Here is a 23,902-nt window from a genome sequence, read left to right as displayed (position 1 = left end):
AAAAAGAAGCCGGTTTCTTTAAACACTAGCATCCATGTTATTTAGTACAGGGTAGCTGTCAAAAATCTGAGAGGATTTAGAGTAGTTGATTAAAATAAAAAACTTCTTTACACTTTACTTAAATCCTGGCTAACAGAAGCAAATCCAAAAAGTGAAATAAATGTTCTGCAGTTCAGCAGTGGGGAAAACAAAAGGTGCTATTCTAAAACAGCCTGGACTGTCAGGCTGGAAGCAGTGACTTACACCTGTAATCCCAGCACTTTGGGAGGCTGAGGCAGATAGATCACCTGAAGTCAGGAGTTCGAGACCAGCCAACATGGCGAAACACCATCTCTACTAAAAATACAAAAATTAGCCAAGTGTGGTGGCAGGTGCCTGTAGTCCCAGCTACTTGGGAGGCTGAAGCAGAAGAATTGCTTGAACTGGGGAGGCAGAGCTTGCAGTGAGCCGAGATCGCACCACTGCACTCCAGCCTGGGGGACAGAGGGAGACTCTGTCTCGAAAAATAAATAAAATAAGATAAATAAACAGGATTGTCTTTATGTTGCCAGCAGTCTCATCATTGACCAAAATAGTTAGAAGTTATAAATGAGTAATTAAAGGCAAAATCTGGTCCTAAGCCAAGAGAACCACCCTCCCCTGACCAATAAAAAATGAGGTAAACAGTTCTCCAATATTTCTCCACTTTATTAAGTTGACCACCATATTTATGTATCTAAACATTTTTTATAAGTTTTCAGTGGTGTTTAGATTCTGAATTATTTTTCCACAATTAGGCACATTGGTTTGTATTTTATAGAGAACACTTATCTTTAGGACACAGATAAGAACAAGTATAATTTGCAAATATTACAAAGATGACTTCCAAATCTCAGCTGACCTCTTTCCCAACTGCAAATACTCATTTAGTCTTTAGTGACAACAGAGACCAAAAACAACCCCCCACACATCTGTGTGTGAGATTCTGGTGGCTTAGAAATCCCTGAAAGAGCAGTAAACTGATTATTGAAAAGCTCAGAACACTGGCAAAGCTTAAGTGCAAAGTATTTAACAGAAGGCCACAAGAATTGTTTTCCTAAGAGGAGCTAGGAACTATAAATGTCATTTAGTAATGCATTGAAATGGCATTGCCTAGTGTGAGTGTTGCACAGAAACTTCAGGTCACTTCTTCTGGATCTATTATTTTGGATAAGCTTCCACTATCATAGCATGGCCCTGTAAAGAAAACAAAGTCCAATTAGAGCAATGAATGGTGATGAATCCAGTTAGTACAGAGACAGCAGAGAACAATGAGAAAAGTACAGGCTTTGGAGTTGGATCCTGGGTCTGCCATTCAATCACTGTGTGATCCTGGGAAACTTTGTAGTCAGTCTAAACTGGAATTTCTTTTACAAAATGGGGCTCATAGTGTCTATCTCATAGAGTTTTTGTGGACATTACATAACATACAGTATAGTTGTGTATGTGTGTATATATATACACACACATATATTTATATACATTCATATATACATGTATACATATATGCATCAGGCTCTGTCTACTACAGAATCTAATTCCTAGTGATGCTCTACAAATGGATGCTGTTAAAATGAGAAATCCAGGGGCTTTTTTAGCTGTGTAAAACAAACATGATACAGCAAATACCAATAAAAGTAAGTTTCTAGAGGGGAAAACTGAGGCTCTGAAAGGTTAAGTGACTCACCCAAATCACAAAGCTATTAAGGTAACAGGGCCAGGATTTGAAACCAGGTCTAGATGATTCCAAAGGCTGGGCTTGTCCCTTCTTCGTGCCTCACTCTGTCACCCAGGCTGGAGTACAGTGGTGCGATCTCAGGTCACTGCAAGCTCCGCCTCCTGGATTCACACCATTCTCCTGCCTCAGCCTCCTGAGTAGCTGGGACTACAGGCGCCCGCCACCACGCCTGGCTAATTTTTTTTGTATTTTTAGTAGACATGGGGTTTCACCATGTTAACCAGAATGGTCTCAATCTCCTGACCTCATGATCCACCAGCCTCGGCCTCCCAAAGTGCTGCGATTACAGGTGTGAGCCACCGCGCCCGGCCAGAAGTAGAATATATTTTATCCAGCACTATACACAGTACTATGTACTAGCTATGTCCTTAGTTTAGATGAGTCTAAATCCTAGCATATAGTTTTTAGACACCCTGTCTCTAAAAAACAAAAAAGTAAATAAAAGAAACTATTATTTACAAAGTGCCAAGTTGAGCACTGTGCAGGTTTAAAGATTTGCTATGTGGTCTTTGTCCTCAATCAAGTATACACTGGAGTTCAAAACAAACTATTAGGTACTTTGTTTTTTTTTTTTGCTTGTTTGTTTGGTTTTCTTTTTTTGAAACAGGGTCTCCCTTTGTCACCCAGGCTGGAGTGCAGTGGCCTGAACACGGCTCACTGCAGCCTCAACCTCCTAGGCTCAGGTGACACTTCCACCTCAGCCTCTCAAGTAGCTGGGACTACAGGCATGCACCAACACGCCCAGCTAGTTTTTGTATTTTTAGTAGACATGGGGTTTTGCCATGTGGTCCAGGATGGTCTTGAACTCCTGAGCTCAAGCAATCTGCCCACCTCAGCCACCCAAAGTGCTGGGATTACAGGCATGAGCTACCACGTCTGGCATGTAAAGTATGCTGAAAAGGCACAAGTAGACAAAAAAGCAGGGATAGGAAGGTTTGACTGACTTGGGGGTTATCCTGAAAGAATTCGTAATAAGGTAGAATACTCCTCTCTCACTTGCTTATTTTATTATTTATTTACTTTAATTTTTTTATTTGCTTTTTGAGACAAGGTCTCACTCTGTCACCCAGGCTAAAGTGCAGTGGTGTGAATACAGCTCACTGCAGCCTCAACATCCTGGTCTCAAGCAATCAGCTCACCTCAGCCTCCTGAGTTGTTGGGACCACAGGTGCATGCCATCATACCTGGCTAATTTTTGTATTTTTGGTAGAGATGTTTTGCCATGTTGCCCAGGCTGGTCTCGAATTCCTGGGTTCAAGCTACCCACCTGCCTTAGCCTCCCAAAATGCTGGGACTACAGGCATGAGCCACCGTGCCCAGCCCTCTCTAGCTTGATTTTAAACACACAGTTTTCATGTTCCATGTTTTTTCTTGCTCTAGATCAGATTTGGCAACACCTGGAGATACTTTTGGTCATGCCAATTGTGTGTACATGGGGCAGAGGTGGGGAGGAGCTTGTTGTTACTGCTATCTGGTGGGTAGAGGCCATGCTAAACGCCCTACAACACACAGCACAGCCCCCCACAACAAAGAATTGTTTAGCCCAAAATGTTAGTGCCAAAGGTGAGAAACCCTGCTCTAGATTCACCATGATAGATTTCTCCTGTCTCCAATCATGTTGGTATTACTCACATGGCTCTTGATCAAACAATGTCAAGTTTAATCTAGTTTCTCAGATGCATCTTATCTTCTCTCTTCACTATACTATAAACTTCTAGAAGGTGCTAGGTATCATTCTTTGTTCATCCATAAAAGCATCCAGTATTGTCTCATTTATACTCTACATGCTAGATAAAGAATTATGGAACACATACTCAAATCTGCAGACATTACCCTATGTGGATTACGCACTAAGCTCGTGAGTAATGTGTACAAGTTATCTCCCTGGTAGAAGTCTGGCATGGAGAGATAGAGGGATAGCTGAAGTCTTAATGGACCATGGTTTTCTGTAGATGAAGTTACACAGATTAAAAAACATTTCTGATCATAAAGTCCAAAATGTTCCAACTGATAAATAACTGACCCCTTGGTTTCTGCAAAGTCTCTGATGAAAATTCATGAAAATGGGCTTTTAAATGTAAGATTTATTTTATTTATTTTTGAGACAGAGTCCCTCTCTATCACCCAGGCTGGAGTGCAGTGGTGCCATCTCGGCTCATTGCAACCTGCACCTCCGGGGTTCAAGTGATTTCCCTGCCTCAGCCTCCCGAGTAGCTGGAATTATAGGCACATACCACCATGCTAGGCTAATTTTTGTAATTTTAGTAGAGGCAAGGTTTCACCACGTTGGCCAGGCTGTTCTTGAACTCCTGACCTCAAGTGATCCACCCGCCTCAACCTCCCAAAGTGTTGGGATTACAGGTGTGAGCCACTGCGCCCGGCCTGTTTATGCTTTTAAATATTTATTCATTTTGATCAGGAACAGGAAGTTTCTGTAATCTAGAGGAAGAGAAAATCTGTTCACATTGTAATTAAAAAAAAAAAACAAACAGGGCAGGCGCAGTGGCTCATGCCTGTAATCCCAGCACTTTGGGAGGCTGAGGCAGGCGGATCACCTGAGATCAGGAGTTCGAGACCAGCCTGGCCAATACGGTGAAACCCCATCTCTACTAAAAATACAAAAAAATTACCTGGGCTTGGTGGTGAGCACCTGTAATCCCAGATACTCAGGAGGCTGAGACAGGAGAATTGCTTGAACCTGGGAGGCAGAGGTTGCAGTGAGCCGAGATGGGGCCACTGCACTCCAGCCTGGGGGACAGAGCAAGACTCTGTCTCAAAAAACAAACAAACAAAAAACAAACTACGACCTTCCTTTTGGATTTTATTCCTAGAGTGAGATGCTACAGCAGTCAGGAAGTTGGGTCTGTAATGCAAGCGAAGTAGAAAGGAAAAAAATCTGTCAACAATATACTTCCCCAGCTGAACAGGAGTAAGTTATCCAGAAGTAAATTAACTCCCCAGTTAAGGTATAATTCAGTTCTCTAGAAAGACAGTTTCTCTCTTGGAGAGATTTCATACAGTCTTAACGGTGACTAAATAAATAAAAGTTTATTATTAAAGAAGAAAATATATCAAGATGTTAATAATGATAATGTCTGATGGGGAGATTATAGATGACTCTAACTTTTTCCATATACTTTTCATATATTCCACAATTTTCATAATCAGCATATATTTATAAGTAAAAAATAAACATTATATTCGGGAAAAATAGCTTGGGTTTAAATAGCAGTTTCCTTCCAAAGAATTACCAGAATTATGGCAGGGCATGGTGGCTCATGCCTATAATCACAGCACTTTGGGAGGTCAAGGTGGGTGGATCACTTGAAGTCTGGAATTCGAGACCAGCCTGGCTAACATGGCGAAACCTTGTCTCTACGAAAAATACAAAAATTAACTGCACACGGTAGTGCATGCCTGTAATCTAAACTACTCGGGAGGCTGAGGAATGAGAATCACCTGAATCCAGGAAGTGGCGGTTGCAGTGAGCTAAGATATGACCACTGCATTCTAACCTGGGCAACAGAGCAAGACTCTGTCTCAAAAAAAAAAAAAACCCAAAAAACAAAAAGTATTATCAGAATTAAAGCTGTTATCCCTCCCCACTCCCCACCCCCGTGTCATCAAAAATATTGCTTTAAGAAGGTTTCAAACTAAATCATACATTCTAGTCATTCCAAGAAAATGACTCTCTGGAAGGTCCTATGACACCACTGTAACGTACCTGCCCTCCAGCTGCGCAGGCAGCCACTAAGCCATACTGGCCTCCTTCTTTCCGTAATCTGTTGGCAGCTGCCATGACCAACCTGCAGCCAGTGGCTCCAAATGGGTGTCCCAGGGACAGAGATCCACCCCAGTTATTAAACTTCTCCAAAGGAGGCAATCCAACCTGGCTCCCACAAAGACACAAATGTAAAGATAAGTTTACTTAAGATCAGAATCAAGCCAGGCTCTTAGTACTATGAAGTAAGAGGGATAAAGGAAAATACCGAACGTCAGACATATTACAAATAATTTTACTGCAAAAGAAAGTAAGTCTAGGTCAATATTAAAAGTCAGGAGTCCATTTATTTTTCATCTAATGCCAGAATGCAAGGAACAAAAGATAACACAGAATTTTAATTTTGCTAATTTCTATTTTTAAACTAAGAAATATATTTAATGAAACAAGAATTTCTATCTTTACACTAAGAAATAAATATCTTTAATGAAAGACAAAATTCTTCAAGAGAAAGAGAAGCTTTTCCTTCATATTCTTAAGAACAGGTAACTAAGATCCAATTATTAACGCGTTTGAAAATTCAAGCATTTTTTAAAATCAGAAACTCACCTTGGTTTTTCTACCCATGTAGTTTTCTGCAAACCAATCAGAATCCATGGCTTTAAAATTTGCCAAAATCTGACCCTGGAAGAGAAAATAATTGAATAAGAACCTTGTTATTCATGTTCCTCTACGCTTTCTTATGGGCATGGTTTGTGAAAGTTTAACAACTTGTAGGTATGCTTTAAAGTTGAGCAAATTGGACGGGCGCAGTGGCTCACATCTGTAATCCCAGCACTTTGAGAGGCTGAGGCGGGTGGATCATCTGAGGTCAGGAGTTCAAGACCAGCCTGACCAATATGGTGAAACCCCATCTCTATTAAAAATATTTAAAAAATGAGTCGGGCGTGGTAGCAGGCACCTGCAATCCCAGCTACTCGAGAGGCTGAGACAAGAAAATTGCTTGAACCCAGAAGGCGGAGGTTGCAGTGAGCTGAGATCACGCCACTGCACTCCAGAGGGGGCAAGAGAGCAAGACTGTCTCAAAAAAAAAAAGTAAAGTTGAACAAATCTTTGTATCAGTTTTCAATGAGAATTTCCTAAAGAAACAATTTGGTATGTTCTCCAACACTGTATGGCCCTTCCTTCCCTCCCCTCAGGCACCTCCCAGCAGTGTGAGTCAGTACTTAAAATATATAGGTCCACTCCTGCTCTACTCACATCATAAACCATGCCTTGCTCTCTCCCACAAATATGGACGACATTTTTTATGACTATAGTCCCTTCATATTTGTCTTTCAAATGACTTACCGAGAAAGCTTCATGAAATTCAAAAGCATCAATATCATTCATGGTTAATCCTGCCTTTTCTAGAACTTTTGGAGTAGCATATGTTGGCCTGAAAAGAAAAAATAAGTAATATCTTAAAACTTTAATTTTTAAACTAAGAGCTTCTTCATATTCCCCAAACTGAGTTTAACATAGGTACTCTGTCTTTTCACTCATTCTTTGGTTTTTCTGTACTGATTAATTAAATGTTAAAGATAAAATAATGAAACTGTACAGACATGCCCTCTACCCTTATATGTTGCAGAGTCAGAGAAATTGATAATAAATAAACAATGAGGGATAAGGACAAGCTAATAACATGAAGAACTGAAGAACAGAGTTCAAAGAGCAAGGCAAAGGAAAAGGCTTGACTGATGTGAACGTCACAGTGGAGGCCAGTGAGGCTACAGCCTTGTGAGGGAGCGGAACGGAGTCTAAACATGCAGAGGCTTTTATAAAAGGCTGTATTACGAAGATTGTGTAGCAGGGTGTGTAGCCATATGAAAAAATGCCTACGATAACTTCATGAAAAAGAATGTAAGTTGTGTGCATCCATATATATATGTAAAACTTAAAGGAAAAAAATGGAAAATAATCCAAAACTGTAAAATGATATACCAATGGAAAGGATTACTATTATTTTATTTATTTATTTATTTTTTTGAGACAGAGTCCCACTCTGTCGCCCAGGCTGGAGTGCAGTGGTGAGATCTTGGCTCACTGCAAGCTCCGCCCCCCGGGTTCACGTCATTCTCCTGCCTCAGCCTCCCGAGTAGCTGGGACTACAGGAGCCCGCCACCACACCCGGCTAATTTTTTTGTATTTTTAGTAGAGACAGGGCTTCACCGTGTTAGCCAGGATGGTCTCAATCTCCTGACCTTGTGATCTGCCCACCTTGGCCTCCCAAAGTGCTGGGATTACAGATGTGAGCCACTGTGCCTGGCCAGATTACTATTATTTAAAAAAAAAAAAAAAAAAACCACCACATAAACCAATTATGAACTCAGGGCTTAATATACTCTCAAACCAGTGTAATAAATAAATAAATAATAAACCAGTGTTAACCATTTATTAACCAGTATAATAAAACGTGGGCAATCAAATATTTGTGATTATAGTCCAAGGATACAAACAGCTACCTACCCGAGTAACAGTTGATCTTTTGGATCCTGAGACACATACATAAAATCCCTAGGTAAAAAAATAGAGAGGTAAGCTCTGGTAATAAAGAAATCAGAGATGATTCGTTTGAACATTTACTTTACCTCAAATATGCCTTCGGCTTATAACCCATGGCCAAAGCCTTTTCCTCTGCCATAATCAACATTGCAGATGCGCCATCAGTCTGAAATGTTAACCAGCACAACGTTAAAATTCTTCAGCCTATCTGGAGGTCTTTCTCCAGCCAGCTTATATGTTCTGTACCTGAATCTATTAACTCATTAGACTTATACAGTGGTTCTGTATAATAACACTTACTTCGCTGTATCCATCATTAAATCATAATTCAAACATACACACACAGACTGATTTTTGAAGGATGAGGGTAGAGAAGGCTGTTCAAAAGTATCATAATAATCAAAATGAATCAACAGAAGAGGTAAGTTTAGAAATAAATGCTCATAGCCAGGCGTGGTGGCTCATGCCTATAATCCCAGAACTCTGGGAGGCCGAGGTGGGCAGATCATGAGGCAGGTGATCAAGACCAACCTGGCTAACACGGTAAACCGCATCTCTACTAAAAATACAAAAACTTAGCCAGGTGTGGTGGCACACACCTGTAGTCCCAGCTACTCGGGAGGCTGAGGCAGGAGAATCACTTGAACCCGGGAGGTGGAGGTTGCAGTGAGCTGTGATCACCCCATTGCACTCCAGCCTGGGTGACAGAGCGAGACTCTGTCTCAAAAAAAAAAAAAAGAAAGAAAAAGAAAAAAAGAAAGAAGTGCTCATAATAAATACTTATTTAAACCAAAGTTTTTAGTTTCTGGCACAAAATATTAACCAAAATAAACATATCTCTTATTTATTTTTACATTTTCTGGGCTGTTTCTCAGCTGCTTTCTGCCCATGGCTTATAGGTCATTTTATTCTACTTATATATTCTATAACGAGCAAATCAATGGGAGAACCAGCTGAGGACATTAGAACCACAATCTTCCCTCTTTGGATACACCCCATACATTTCTTCCCAAGTGACAACCGAGAAGCTGGAGGACAAAGAAGTACTACTGAAAAAACGTCCTTACCATACTTCGAAAAAGAAAAGCTCCCCCAAAAAGTCTAGAATTCCAAAGAAGAGGAAACTATTCTTCATAATTTGTAAAATCAAAATAAGTTCTACCATATTCTGTCATATTTTTATAACTCGGCAACCCTGAAGAGACTGTGTAGCCACCAATAGGGTGTCCATAACGTCTGGAGGCACAGGTGACCATTTGGAATAAATGGTTTACAGACATTACATTACTAACAGGTTCAGTGTGCCATTGTGCAAAATTGCAATGAATGTGGGGCATTAATGCAGTCCCCAAAATCCATGTATTGTGATGTGTCACCTCTGATGATTTGTCTCTGATTCTCACTAAATAAACCTGGACCTTTAGCATACCCTGGAAGTAATCAAAAGGATGCAGATCTGACATGTGTACTCCATGCCACATGGCTCTATCATCCAATTTGGTTTTGCAAATGACCAACCTAACCAGCTCTTCACCACCTGGGATTAACAGGGTGGTGTTCCACACTGTTGGAACTACTCTAGAGTCCACTCCCCTAGCCTATCAAGAGCAGGCATTAATTAGTCATTTACCATGCGCAAATATGTCAAACATCTGCCTATGTTTTCAAGACTTTATGGCCAGGTAGGAGAGTTACATTGTAAAAGAAACTTTGACCAGATGGCCTATATCCAGAAGACTATATCCAAGGTGGTAAGAGAAGAGAAATCACATCTTACAAGCAGCAGCAGAATCAATAAAGATGTTTAACTGAGGAGTCAGAAAAGCAAGGAAGGATATGAAGCTACATGTTGATAAGTTAAAAACACACACACACACACACACACACACACACACACACACACCAAACAGTGGCAGATTTGTTCCACGATGCTTACAAGAAAATAATATTGGTGTCAGTGTAAAGCAGTTTATTTTTATTTTTATTTTTTTGAGACGGAGTCTTGCTCTGTTGCCCAGGCTGGAGTGCAGTGGCTTGATCTCAGCCCACTGCAAGCTCTGCCTCCCGGGTTCATGCCATTCTCCTGCCTCAGCCTCCCGAGTAGCTGGGACTACAGGCACCCGCCACCACGCTCGGCTAATTTTTTTGTATTTTTAGTAGAGACAGGGTTTCACAGTGTTAGCCGGGATGGTCTCGATCTCCTGACCTCGTGATCCGTCTGTCTCGGCCTCCCAAAGTGCTGGGATTACAGGTATGAGCCACCGCACCCGGGCCTAGTAAAGCAGTTTTCTAACAATCAGAGCTGGAAGAGGTATCCTGTTACTCTTTCTGCCTGCTTTTCCTTGTCTTCTGCGACTTCCCAGTTCATACCTTATGCTCCAACCTAACTTTTCCCCCAAAGAACCCCTTGCTCTCATACTTCCTTGATTTTGCATTTGCTGTTCCCTTTGTACAGAATGCCTTTTTTTTTTTTTTTTTTTTTTTTTTGAGATGAGTTTCACTCTTGTTGCCCAGGCTGGAGTGCAATGTTGCAATCTCGGCTCACTGCAACCTCCGCGCCTCCCGGGTTCAAGCAATTCTCTTGCCTCAGCCTCCCGAGTAGCTAGGATTACAGGCCATGTGCCACCACACCTGGCTAATTTTGTAGTTTTAGTAGAGATGGGGTTTCTCCATGTTGGCCAGGCTGGTCTCGAACTCTTGACCTCAGGTGATCTGCCTGCCTCAGCCTCCCGAAGTGCTGGGATTACAGGCGTGAGCCACTGCGCCTGGCCTGGAATGCCTTTTAAAATCCTTTCTGAGTTAGCTCTCACTTTTCCTTCAAGATTTGCTGCTCAAGTGTCACCTCTTCCAAGAAGGCTCTCCGACTATCCCCCGATCTGTGTCAGGGGCTCGACCTAAGCCTAAGCCTATGCTTACAGCCATCACAGCATCTCACTATATTGCAATTGTCTATTCTTTTCATTTCCAGGGCCCACCATAAGCAATAGAAGTTTTCTGACTGGTTAAGTGTCTGAAGAAAAGAGCTTTTGTAGCAGAATGGTGGCTGGATTAGGTGACTTCTCGGGCCTTAAAACCATGATTCCATTTTTTTTTTTATGACTCCACTTTCACATTAAAATGAATAACTATATTTTTACCCTCTATTCATAACACACACACAAAAATTTATATTAGGCTTTTCTACAGAGAGTACAGAAATAGAAAAGTCACTACTAAATACAAATAGCATTGACAGTTACCAAGAAAGAAGAATTTGCAGCTGTCACTGTGCCGTAGGGCTTGATGAATGCAGGTTTTAGTTTGGCCATCTGCTCCAGTGAGGAAGGACGAATGCCATTATCTTTGGTAACTGTATCTTTTCCTATTAAAAAAATGAATTTTTTTTTACCTCTTTGGAACTATAAGCCTTATATATCTTCTCCAGAGAAATATGCTTCAAAAATTACAAAAACAAATGAAATATAAACCTTACCTATTCACTAGAAGGAAAGTGTTTTATAATTATCATATTATCAAATTTTAAACTAAAGTCTTAAAAGACAATTGGGAAATCATCTAAATGCTTTACTAAAAATAGGACATCCTATTTCTTAAGACATTCATTCACAGTTGGTTATTCTATACAGAAGTCAGACGATTCAGGAATTTTAAAAACAGGCATGTAGGTAAGAACTAAAATATATCAGCAAGATCTAAAAGGAGACTCTGTTTGTTTTTCTTTTTTTTTTTTTAATTAGAGATGAAGTCTCACTCTGTTGACCAGGTTGGTCTTGACTCCTGGCCTCAAGTGATCCTCCTGCCTCAGCCTCCCAAAGTGCTGAGATTAGTGCTCAGACCTTAAAAGGACACTCTTATAGAAACTTTAAAAAAATGTTTACCTATTGTTACAACATAAATCAAAATTTGCATCCATACTTAAGAATAAAGACTGAATACTTTGAAAACAGAACCAACATACTTATTGAAAAATCACTTGGGATTTTTTTGAGTTTTAGGAGCAATTCAGAACTCCCTAATTAGTGTCATGAAGCATTTCATTTTACCTGGTACTCTGAAGGGTACGACATCAGAAAGGAGTCCCTCATCCTGTGCCTTCTTGGCCAGACTGTGAGAGCGCAGTGCGTATTCATCCTGTTCCAGCCGAGAAACAGCAAAGGCGGCAGCCAGTCGGTCTGCAGAGTGACCCATGGTCTCACTGGTGGAGAACTCAGCAACCGCAGGAAGCTGGGAAAGGAGATATCCGAGAAGCAGGTACACTGTTAACAGGTGTTATTCCAACACCTAGGATTGTTCTGTGTTATTTGGAAAAGTTAAAATCTATTTGTTTACCATTAATCAATCAAGACCAAGACAAGGGAAGTTCTTTGTCAGCAGAGGATCTCTAAAGAGGGCTCACAAATTAAAGTTTTCTACCCACTATGTTTTTTTTTCAACTTGACCAAATAACCCTTTCCTGTAACTACAGAATCTACACCTACTACAGCATAGCAGAGTCCACATTGCCATACCTAATTCTAAATCTCTGCAGTGGGATGCCCTGCAAACACAAGCCTTACCTCAGGTGCTAGGAAATTCAATCGGAATTTAGAGATTAAAGACAGTCGCTGGCCCATAGATTTGGCCTTATTGAGATCAAGCATCAGTTTTCTCATTTTCCTTGAGTGACGAATAGGGATATCGGACATCAACTCAACACCACCTGCCACGATCACATCACACTGGCCAGAAGCAATCAAGCCAACGCCTACAGGGCACAGGTTATACTTCATGAATATCTTTTACAGAAAATAACATGCCATTCCAATTTAAGCTTCTTGATTAAAAGGCTGAATAACAGTTATCAGCTTTGTACAACATCTGTAATTAAAGTTTTCAACTTTTCAGAAGAATTAAGGTAATTGTTTTAAATGACTAAAAACACATTCAACACGTTAGAGAAAAACAAGTTTTCATTCCTGCCATATGGACATCAACTTCTAGAAATATCCATTGGACCAACTCTTGAACAAATCATTATTCCAAACCAGAACATCTTGCATATTTATACGCTCCCAGCTTTAGTTTTAAGAAATATTTTTTTATCCTATAAAGAGAATGTTAACTTCTGCTACAAAGCAGAGAAATTCCAGCTGTTAAAATGTAAGGCAGGCCCCCTCTCTCCTTATGGCCACTATTTCTTTTTTTCTTTTTTGAGACGGAGTCTCGCTCTGTCTCCCAGGCTGGAGTGCAGTGGTGCGATCTTGGCTCATTGCAAGCTCCGCCTCCCAGGTTCACGCCATTCTCCTGCCTCAGCCTCCCAAGTAGCTGGGACTACAGGTGCCTACCACCATGCCTGGCTAATTTTTTTTTTGTATTTTTAGTAGAGACAGGGTTTCTCTGTGTTAGCCAGGATGTTCTCAATCTCCTGACCTCGTGATCCGCCCACCTTGGCCTCCCAAAGTGTTGGGATTACAGGCGTGAGCCACCGCGCTGAGCCTATTCTGTTTCTCTAACCAGGAGTTGGTCACATGCTACCTAGAGTGGTACACAACCCCAGTCACAGGCATCATTCCCCGCCACATATGAGGTGGGCTGCCCACCTGGGCCTTGATGTTACTAGACGAGCATATGATTACTAAATCTTTCAGACTTCCTGTCTCTTCACACTACGGGCTGATGCTACAAAATACCCCGTAATTTTGTTAAAATTTGTTAGGGGAATTTTCAATGATTTATAAAAATGCCAAGGATGCGGGAAGAAAGTGAAGGAAAGAGCTGTGCCATCTAAAGCAATGATTTACAAGTATGGTAGTGGTGAAGGAAGGAAGACCATATCTTTGTGGGAAAATATCATATCTGAAGCACTAGGTTGAAAGCCTGGCAGGTTGTAAACTATTTACTCATGCTTCAGATGCTGAAGTACCTTCCTAGAGATATACTCCTCCATTTGATAATCCCTGCTGCAGCCAGCCACATTATTCACAGAGGAACCACGCCAATGGTAACATCCCTCAGGTATGGAGAGCAAAAAGAGAGGTTAACTATGGTTAGAACTCCCAAATTTTAAACTTGACCTTTCTTTTTAAAAAACACAAGTAGAGATCTGTGCTAATCTATCACTTCTGCTAAGAGTACTTTTTGGGATGAGCTTGGTGGCTCATGCCTGTAATCCCAGCACTTTGGAGGTTGAGGTAGAAGGATCACTTGAGGCCAGAGGTGTAAGACCAGCCTGGGCAACATGGCGAGATCCTGTCTCCACAGAAAACTGAAAAATTAACTGGGTGTGGTGGAGTGCCTGTAGACCCAGCTACTTGGGATCCTAAGGCAGGAGGATCTCCTGAGCTCAAGAGTTTGAGCCTGCAGTGAGCTACGATGGTGCCAATGCACTCCAGCCCGAGTGACAGAGTGAGATTCTGTTTAAAAAAAAAAAAAAAAAAAAAAAAAGTACATTTTTATAATCAAGTAAAAGACAAAGGAGGAAAATTAACATGTACTGTCTGCTTCCATTTAAACATACCTGTGGTCATGGCTTGGTTGGCAGAGATACAAGCCATGGTGACAGTGTGAGCAGGAGTCTTGTCAGAGAAGCCAGCTCCAAGGGCAGCCTTCAGGAAATACAGTGAATGAAATGATCACTCTAAGGGAAGGGCATCATGTAAATGATGCTTTGAACACTAATCTTTATGGTCATCTGAAAAGGGTTTCAGTTTAAAATTCTCCAGAGCAATATTTAAAATAAAATTAAGCCTATCACAGAAATGGTTTACTAATATTTAATCATGCCATTAATTGACAGGTATATGCAAAATTCCTGCTGGCTGGTTTCTAGTGCAGACACGAGGCTATAATACTCTTCTAACTCACCTAATTTCTTATCGATGCTTTGCTCAGGGCCTTCAAGGATATCAATATATAATTTGATTTTAACTTGTTTAATGTTCAAATATACTTAAAGGAACCTATTAAAGACAGTTGGTGAAATGATGATGAAATATATTATGGGGTGGAGTCTTCACAATCTGTGTTATCAGGTCTCATGATCAGTCACAAAGCTTAGCAGCAAAGCAAAAGTGATTAAACATGAAAATGATTTCTAAAGAACTGACCATTCATAAACAGAGTTCCCACTCAAGACCCTATTTGCTTTACACCTATCTTTCTGCTCACGGCCAGCTGTTCTCTCTTACTGACCATCTGATACTTCGGTTAGCACACTGCAGACCCAATGCAAAGATGAACTGGAAAACTTGCCAACTATACAGAAGCTCAACTCAATGAAAGAAACTGGAGAATTGCCTGAGTTACAAGTGAGCCTGTGAACAAGTAAGGGTCAGACCAGTTAACAAGTGGCCAGGATGATGGCATAATAGGTGATACAGAGAGAATAATTTGTCATCTGAGCGGCTTTAAGAAAAACTGAGGTCATCATTAATCTTGTAAAAACGGCCTCTATTATAATGGCACAGTGAAAGTCAAACATGAAATGAGGACATCTATAATTTTATTATACTATTTATTGGGGGAAATTATGCTGCCAAAAACCAATCAATGTCTGATCCCATTTTTGTTTATGTAAATAATTAATGCATAGGTGCAACTGTAAAATACTTATTTTTATAATATTAAAGTTTTACTTTAGAAATAAAGCTTCCAGATTTCCCTCCACATACACACCCACACACTATTTACTATGAAATATTGGATCCCATTATAGGGAATTCATTTTTAGTACTCTTTTCCAAAACTAATTATCCTCAGAATGCAAACTCTCCTATAACTTAGTAAAATAAATGTTTCCAAAGTCTCAATTAGAGATTCAATGTCTCTTAACTGATTTTTACCTTTATACTTATTTACTTTTATGCTATTTACCATCATCTATAGAAACAGAAATGTGTTACAGTGATGTATCTGCAACATGACTTCATTCTGGTCTTTCCAGGTAGGCCTGATACTAAATGCCCAACCTGCTTTGTTGAGAACGTCTGCCGGGCACCTGCGCATCAGCCTCTCAGCATAAACCAATCCAAAAGGAAGAGAGACGTAAGTATCTCAGGGGGGCAGGAGAGAAGAGCTCTGCAGTGGGGCAAGTGTAAAAGGGGCATTAGGTTGCAATGGCTTGATTCTCACAAGGGCCTTTCTAGTATGTGTTGCCCTTGGCCCTAGATGACTCTCAGGACTGAAGGAGCTTTAAATAGAGGTGGCTATTGGTGACCCTTGTCCACACACTTCTATTGAAAGTTTGAATAGCTCTCAGGGCACTAAGGGAAAAGGAGGAAGATGCCTCTAAGTTGGAGAACAGAGAAATATGCTGAACCTTTCAACAAAGTCAGGTTCACAGCAACACCAGAAGCCTTTTACTATACTATACTAACATTGTTAATACAGGCAATAGAGCCTAAGAAATTCTTTGGCTGGAAATTATGTTAGCTTTTAGGCTGCAATACAGCTTTAAAGTGACATTCTTATAATGTATCCCCTCAACCCAGTCTTTCCATGCAGATACTGCAAAAATTACCTGGAGTATAACATAACTGGTATTAGAACAGGGCAGGCAGAGGGAATCTACCTCCTGTCAATCAATAGCTGAGATCTGCATATGGATGTAAAATTTCCAGGAAAAAATTCAGAGAAAAACATTATGGCTTTAGTTTTAGGGAAAAAAAGAACTGAATTACAGAGAAAATGGAAACATGTATTTATATTTATTTTTTTTTTTTTTTATTTTTGAGGAGGAGAAGGAAGAAAGAGGGGGATAAAAAACTGAGCAAGAGGGGAAAAGAGCAAAAAATTTTACTATTTACATCTTGAGTGCTCTTATAAAAGTCACTTGGTTATTTTCAGAATATAAAAGTTGAAAATGTATTATGAGCAGCTTGATGTATTCACAAAATTGTCATATTTGAAACATTCAGAAATGTCAAGGTTCAAGGAAAAACAAAAAATTTCAGAGGGGAAATAAAATCTCTTCCTGTTGTTAATTCCTTCCTGTCCCTCAACAGCACACAGTTGATCTTTGTCGGCTTCAGTCATGCCAGGTCTTCAGCAGTTTTAACATTTCTGACAGGTACAGAGGTGGAATAGAACAAATACTTTCAGTCCTGCTTATTTGCCTTTGTCTCTCAGTCGACAGTGATAGAAGTTATTACCCTCACAACTATACTGAACTCAACAATATGGCAAGCACAGACCGGAACTAGGGAAAATGCTGAACACAACGAAATGTCTTTTGGTGCCAACTTCATCCAACAATCGCTTTCAAATTGAAACAGCCCAGAAGACGTGTTTGGACTTGCTGTAGGACACGTCCTAGAAGTTCCAAGGCCTGTCATTATCTTGGTTGCTCAATCGACACTACATGGAGCTATGCCAACTAGGGCAAAAGTAAACTTCTGTGAAATAGTTTTTAAAAAGCCAAACTGCCTGACGTGCCATCTAGTCGATGGGAACAAATGAGTAAGCAAGGCTACTTCCAGCTAACAAAAACCAAGTTATGAAATTAGTTCTCTGCAAAATGTTGAAATTTTAAATTAACTGGAAGCCATGATATCTAACATTACTAAAAATACTATCAGCCGCACTTTGCTGATCTCTATTTTCCTAACACAAGAGACAATGTCCTAAACCAGCTCAAAAAATTTATTTGATTTACAGTAAAGTATGAATATACACTAATATAGTGTATGTCACTTGATTTATATTAGAATTCTTTTACATATTGTGTATGTCATTTGATTTATATTAGAATTCTTTTACATATTAAATAACACATTACTCAAGCTGTAAAATCACATTTTAGGTCAAATGTAACTAAATAGATATTAAAGGCTTTTATAAAGTAACTTCTATTAATTGAAATTCAAAGTGATTCTACTATCACTCTTTAAACAACATAAAGTTTGTTTTACTCACCTCTCTAGCCACATTACTTGTTTTCACTTCCTGAATAACTGTGCCAAAGATGATATAATCAACTACTTCCTTAGGGACACTGGTCCGATGCAACAAACCCCTGGAAGTAGAAATCCAAAGCAAAGAAACATTTCACACATCAAGGCAGTGCCAGAGATCATCACACAAAACACTGTGCTCCTTAAAAAGGTTAGCCTTGCCGGGCACGGTGGCTCACGCCTGTAATCCCAGCACTTTGGGAGGCCGAGATGGGCGGATCACGAAGTCAGGAGATCGAGACCATCCTGGCCAACATGGTGAAACCCCTTCTCTACTAAAAATACAAAAAAAATTAGCCGGGCATAGTGGCGTGCGCCTGTAGTCCCAGCTACTCGGGAGGCTGAGGCAGGAGAATGGCGTGAACCCGGAAGGCGGAGCTTGCAGTGAGCCGAGATGGTGCCACTGCACTCCAGCCTGGGCAACAGAGTGAGACTCCATCTCCAAAAAAACAAACAAAAAAAGGTTAGCCTTGAATTTGAAAGGACAGAGATTGTATCTTTTAATTTGACAAGCATTTGGCACCTTCTCAAAGAAGAAATGAATGAAAGAGTGATTTTAAAGTCAACATTTGATGCTCAATTGGTAATGAGAAGTTAGAGAAGAATAAAAAATAATTTGGAATAGGATAAAATAGATAAGAAACCTATAAATTAATTAATGTTAGTAGAAACCAAAGTTCTCAGTAAAAAAGAGAGACAAATATTCAATCAAAGAGATAAAACAAAGTCTCCCTTCAAACTATTAAAAAAATAAATTTAAAAAAAAGTTCTGGGTATGTTAAATTTTAGTTTGAAATATCAATATCAACAAATAATTGAAATAATATATACATTCTAGTTGTGCCCATGAATAGAAACTAGACACAATAACACTCCAGTAGGAATGAGCACTCCCTGAACCCAGACTTTTTTTTTTTCTTTTTTTTGAGACAAGAGTCTCACTCTTTCACCCAGGTTGGAGTGTACTGGCACAATCTCGGCTCACTGCAACCTCCACCTCCTGGGTTTAAGCGATTCTCCTGCCTCAGCCTCCCGAGTAGCTGGGGCTACAAGCGCCTGCCATGACGCCTGGCTAATTTTTGTATTTTTAGTAGAAACAGGGTTTCATCATGTTAGCCAGGCTTGTCTTGGACTCCTGACTACAAGTGATCCACCAGCCTTGGCCTCCCAAAGTGCTGGGATTACAGGCGTGAGCCACTGCACCCAGCCCCAGACTATGTTTCTAAATGCCATTCCCTGTTAAAGGGACAAAAGGTTTTTTAGGAAATGACTGATACCAGGTCCAAAGGAAAGTACAAAATGAATCTCCATCTTTTTTGTGCCAAAAGTAAGGAAGCACTCAAAGATAAATGGGACGACATCAGGTGGGCACAGTGGCTCAAGCCTGTAATCCTAGCACTTTGGGAGGCCGAGGCAGGTGGATCACTTGAGGTCAGGACTTCGAGACCAGCCTGGCTAACATGGCAAAACCCCGTCTCTACTAAAAATACAAAAAAAAATTAGCTGGGCCTGGTGGCGTGTGCCTGTAATCCCAGCTACTCAGGAGGCTGAGGCAGGAGAATTGCTTGAACCTGGGAGGTGGAGGCTGCAGTGAGCAGAGATCGTGCCATTGCACTCCAACTTGGGTAACAAGAGTGAAACTCCGTGTCAAGGAAAAAAAAAAAAGGACAAATGGGACCATATCAAAAACAGGAACATGGGGTATACACATTTGTCAAAACTCATCAAACTATACACTTAAAATCTGTGCACTTTATTACATGCAAATTATATATCAACAACCAGTATTATACTAAAAAACAAAAGGCACACTGGAGTCAACTTGAAGGAGTGCCAGATAAAATGTGAAATAAGCTGAGCTTCAAAATGAGTAATGACTAAACTTGGCTATAATGAAATAAATAAATAAAAATCTGTAAGTCCTTATCAATTAAAAAAACTATAAGAGGGTTAGATATATTGGCTCACGCCTATAGTTCCAGCTACTTGGGAGGCTTCGAGGTTGCAGTGAGCTATGATCAAGCCACTGTACTCCAGCCTTGGACAGAGTGAGACTCCATCCAGAAAAAAATAAATCAAAAATTAAAAAAAAAATTTTTTTTTTTTTGAGACAAAGTCTTGCTCTATTGCCCTGCCTGGAGTATAGTAGTGGGATCATAGCTCATTGCAACTTTCAACTCCTGAGCCAAAGTAATTCTTGCTTGGTTAATTTTTAAAATTTTTTTCGTAGAGATGGAGTCTTGCTATGTTGCTTAGGCTGGTCTCAAACTCCTGGGCTCAAAAGATCCTCCTACCTTGACCTTCCTGCCTTGGTTTCTCAAGTGCTGGGAATATAGGTGTGAGAAACCATGCCCAGCTGGTAGATGAGATTTTTAAAAGGAAAATATGCATACAGAGAAATGCAAAGCTCTAAGGAATAAAACTTGCAAAATGCCTTTCAAAAAGAGAAAGAGGGAGAGATCCAGTTTTTTGTTTTTTTTGGGGGGTGTGTGTGTGTGTGTGTTTTGAGATGGAGTTTCATGGGGGTGTGTGTGTGTGTGTGTGTGTGTGTGTGTGTGTGTGTTTTGAGATGGAGTTTCATTCTTGTTGCCCAGTGCAATGGCGTGATTTCGGCTCACTGCAACCTCTGTCTCTCAGGTTCAAGGGATTCTCCTGCCTCAGCCTTCCAAGTAGCTGGGATTACAGGCATGCACCACTACGCCTGGCTAATTTTGTATTTTTAGTAGAGACGGTTTCTTCATGTTGGTCAGGCTGGTCTCAAACTCCTGACCTCAGGTGATCCACCCACCTCGGCCTCCCAAAGTGCTGGGACTACAGGCATGAAATGCCGTGCATGGCCCAGTTTTTTTTTAAGGTAGAGAAGAGTCAGTCAGAATACAGAAGAAAAATCATAAAAGCATATTACTAAGAAGTCAATAGAAGACAGGTGAGTATAGCTTACAGTGTCAAGTGCTATAAAGTACAGAGACAGTGGACTGAGAAAAGATCAGTACATTTAGCAATCACAAAACCATTATTAAGAGAAGGTTCTAAAGTATGGTTTCTGTAAAACAAAGGGAGAATGGAAATAATGATTATACAATTAGAGGAAACTGATAGTAAGGAAACAGAAACAACTGCCGTTTCACTCATGCTTGAGGTCTTGCAGGAAGAGAAGGAGAAAAAACAGAGTTAGAATGGACAGAAAGGTCAACTGAAGGGTTTCTCCAAACTAAGAGCGAGCTGTGGTTGGTTGAAGACACAAAGGCAAAGTGTCAATAGAAAATGAATGAGATAATGCCTTACATGTTACTTTATCCCAGAAACAGCAACACATTTCATGACTCTCACCAAATTATTCATCCAGCCCAATCTTATTTAACTGCATCTAATTTTAGATTTTTACTTGGTTTGCACATGAATCTTCAGGTGTCTTTTAGGATTCTTTCTAGGTAAATATCTACATAATCTGTTCAGCTACCCTTATACAAGTTCCTAAGGCAATCACCAAATATATGTATTGTGTTTAGGCTGATCAATCGAGTCCTGTGGCTAGCTAGGATAGCATTAAAATATACTGTCATGCTAAGATACTGTTAAGCCTGCAAAATAAAGATTGATGATATTCATAAGCTGCTTAAATTTGTGTAGTACAGATGGTGAAAATAAGAACAAATTGCTATTTTATGTGTAAAAACTGGAGAAAGTGCCTTTAACGAAATAAGAACGGAAATGAAACTGCATTTACTTACGTAAGTGCTGCTCTAGCCAAATCATGTGGCATCAGGTCTTTATATCTGGGGAAAGAAAACAAATAATTTAAACCGAAACCCTAGAGCTTCAATGAAAACTTTTCATTCTATTTGAAATACTCAGAGATCATCTAACACATGCTGCTACAAACACACTTAACTTTACTATCCAAGGCAGTTCATCATTTCAAATGAAGAAATAGTATGACTTCGCTATTTGTCATCCTTAAAAATCTAGCAAGCCTTAACTCCTACTAAGCTTGCTAAGAATCAAACAAAAATGTTGTCCAATACCTTAATGTTCAGCATAACACACACTAAATTTTCTTTAAAGTGAAGCCCCACCTTTGGGGTCTCTTTTCCTTTAAACATTTTATTTTAAAAGTATATTATTTATTTATTTTGTAATGCCTACAGGGCTACAGGTGATGTATTACGACTTTTGAAGAAACTCTTTGCTTTTAAGTAACTTGAGATTTACCTGAGAATGGAAAGAGGCCGAGCATGGTGGCTCACACCTAGAATCCCAACACTTTGGGAGGCTGAGGTGATATGACTGCTTGAGGCCAGGAGTTCAAGACCAGCCTGGGTAACACAACAAACAAGACTCTGTCTCTACAAAAAATATTAAAAATTGGCCAGGCGTGGTGGCATGGATCTGTAGTCCTAGCTAATTGGGAGGCTGAGGTGAGAAGACTGCTTAAGGCCATGAATTTGAGGTTGCTAGGATCACGCCACTGCACTCCAGTCTGGGCAGCAGAGCAAGACCCTGTCTAAATAAATAAATAAGAATTGGAAAAAGCAGAGTTCCCTTTTTCCCCGCTTTTTTTTTTTTTTTTTTTTTTTGAGACGGAGTTTCGCTCTTGTTGCCCAGGCTGAAGTGCAATGGCACAATCTCGGCTCACTGCAACCTCCACCTCCTGGGTTCAAGCAATTCTCCTGCCTCAGCCTCCCAAATAGCTGGGATTACAGGCGCCCACCACCACACCCAACTGATTTTTGTATTTTTAGTAGAAACGGGGTTTCACCATGTCGGTCAGGCTGGTCTTGAACTCCTGACCTCAGGTGATTTGCCCGCCTTGGCCTCCCAAAGTGCTGGGATTACAGACATGAGCCACCGTGCCCAGCCTTCCCCTGCTTTTTCTAATACTGACATCTGACATAACCATGATATACTTATTAAAACTAAGAAATGAACATCAGCACAATACTATTCACTAAACTACTAACTATCTAAATCTCACCAGTTGTTCCACTAATGTCCTTTTTCTGTTCCAGGATTCAATCCAAGATACCATGTTGCATTTAGTTGTTATACCTCCTTAGTCTCCTTCAATTTGTGACAGTTTCTCAGTCTTGTCTTTCATGACCCTGACACTTTTGAAGACTAGAGTTATGGATTTGGGGGAAGAATATCACAGAGGCAAACTGTATTTCTCTTAGCTTCATATCAGGGGGTATGTGATATCAATATGACTTACTACCAGTGATGTCAACGTGATGATTTGGGTCAAGTGATGTCTGCCATTTACTCCACTATAAAGTTACTATTTTTTCCTTCCTTTCCTCAATTTGTTAGAAGCGAGTCACTAAGTCTAGCCCACATTCAAGGGGAGAATCAAGTTCTACCTTCCAGTGGCAGGAATAACACAGACTTTGCTGACATATGTCAAAATCATCATAGTAATTGATAAATATTTTGGGGGAGATTCTTTGAGACTATGCAAATATTCTGTTTCTTCTTAACATTTCACCTAATTTTAGCAATCATTTGTAGACCTTGCAGCAAGTATTATGTGGTATTCTAATGGTTATTTATTTTTCCCATTCTTTATTTTATTTATTTTTATTTTTTGAGACAGGGTCTCTGTCACTCATACTGGAATGCAGTGGTGCAATCATAGGTCACTGCAGCCTCAAACTCATAGGCTCAAGCGATGCTCCCACTTCAGCCTCCCTTGTAGGTAGGACTACAGGTGTCTGCTACCACACCCAGCTAATTTTTCATTTCTAGTTTTTGCAGAGATGGAGTCTCACTTTGTCTATGCCAGTCTCAAACTCCTGGCCTCAAGCAATCCTCCTACCTCAGCCTCCCAAAGTGCTGGGATTACATGTGTGAACCACTGTATACAGTCCTCCTATATTTATTAATCAAAATTCTTCTGTAAGGAAGACTTGTTCCTTCTCATTTACTTTTTTTTTTTTTTTTTTTTTTTTG

General features: G+C 40.1%; 1 protein-coding gene across 6 annotated transcripts in view; it reads right to left on the bottom strand.

Moving 5' to 3' along the window:
• Positions 1 to 669: 669 nt before the first annotated feature.
• The window catches only part of HADHB (hydroxyacyl-CoA dehydrogenase trifunctional multienzyme complex subunit beta), a 49,109-nt gene continuing 25,876 nt past the window's right edge, over positions 670 to 23,902 (bottom strand). For 5 of the 6 annotated variants that reach the window (XM_025405851.1, XM_025405852.1, XM_025405853.1 and 2 more), the window contains 12 exons: positions 21,685 to 21,729; positions 17,916 to 18,015; positions 14,521 to 14,608; positions 12,581 to 12,768; positions 12,068 to 12,248; positions 11,264 to 11,385; positions 8,111 to 8,190; positions 7,989 to 8,036; positions 6,828 to 6,915; positions 6,087 to 6,161; positions 5,481 to 5,645; positions 670 to 1,215 (listed from right to left, as the gene is read on the bottom strand). In XM_025405851.1, the coding sequence (XP_025261636.1) occupies positions 1,180 to 1,215; positions 5,481 to 5,645; positions 6,087 to 6,161; positions 6,828 to 6,915; positions 7,989 to 8,036; positions 8,111 to 8,190; positions 11,264 to 11,385; positions 12,068 to 12,248; positions 12,581 to 12,768; positions 14,521 to 14,608; positions 17,916 to 18,015; positions 21,685 to 21,729 (1,216 nt within the window). In that variant the 3' untranslated portion in view covers positions 670 to 1,179. The remainder of the gene's footprint in view (positions 1,216 to 5,480; positions 5,646 to 6,086; positions 6,162 to 6,827; positions 6,916 to 7,988; positions 8,037 to 8,110; positions 8,191 to 11,263; positions 11,386 to 12,067; positions 12,249 to 12,580; positions 12,769 to 14,520; positions 14,609 to 17,915; positions 18,016 to 21,684; positions 21,730 to 23,902) is intronic. The other variant, XM_025405854.1, reaches the window with a different exon arrangement.

The sequence above is a fragment of the Theropithecus gelada genome, chromosome 13, assembly GCF_003255815.1.
Source record: "Theropithecus gelada isolate Dixy chromosome 13, Tgel_1.0, whole genome shotgun sequence".
Lineage (NCBI taxonomy): Eukaryota > Metazoa > Chordata > Mammalia > Primates > Cercopithecidae > Theropithecus > Theropithecus gelada.
Note: the sequence above shows the minus strand (reverse complement) of the source record. Positions and strands in the feature narration are given on the sequence as shown.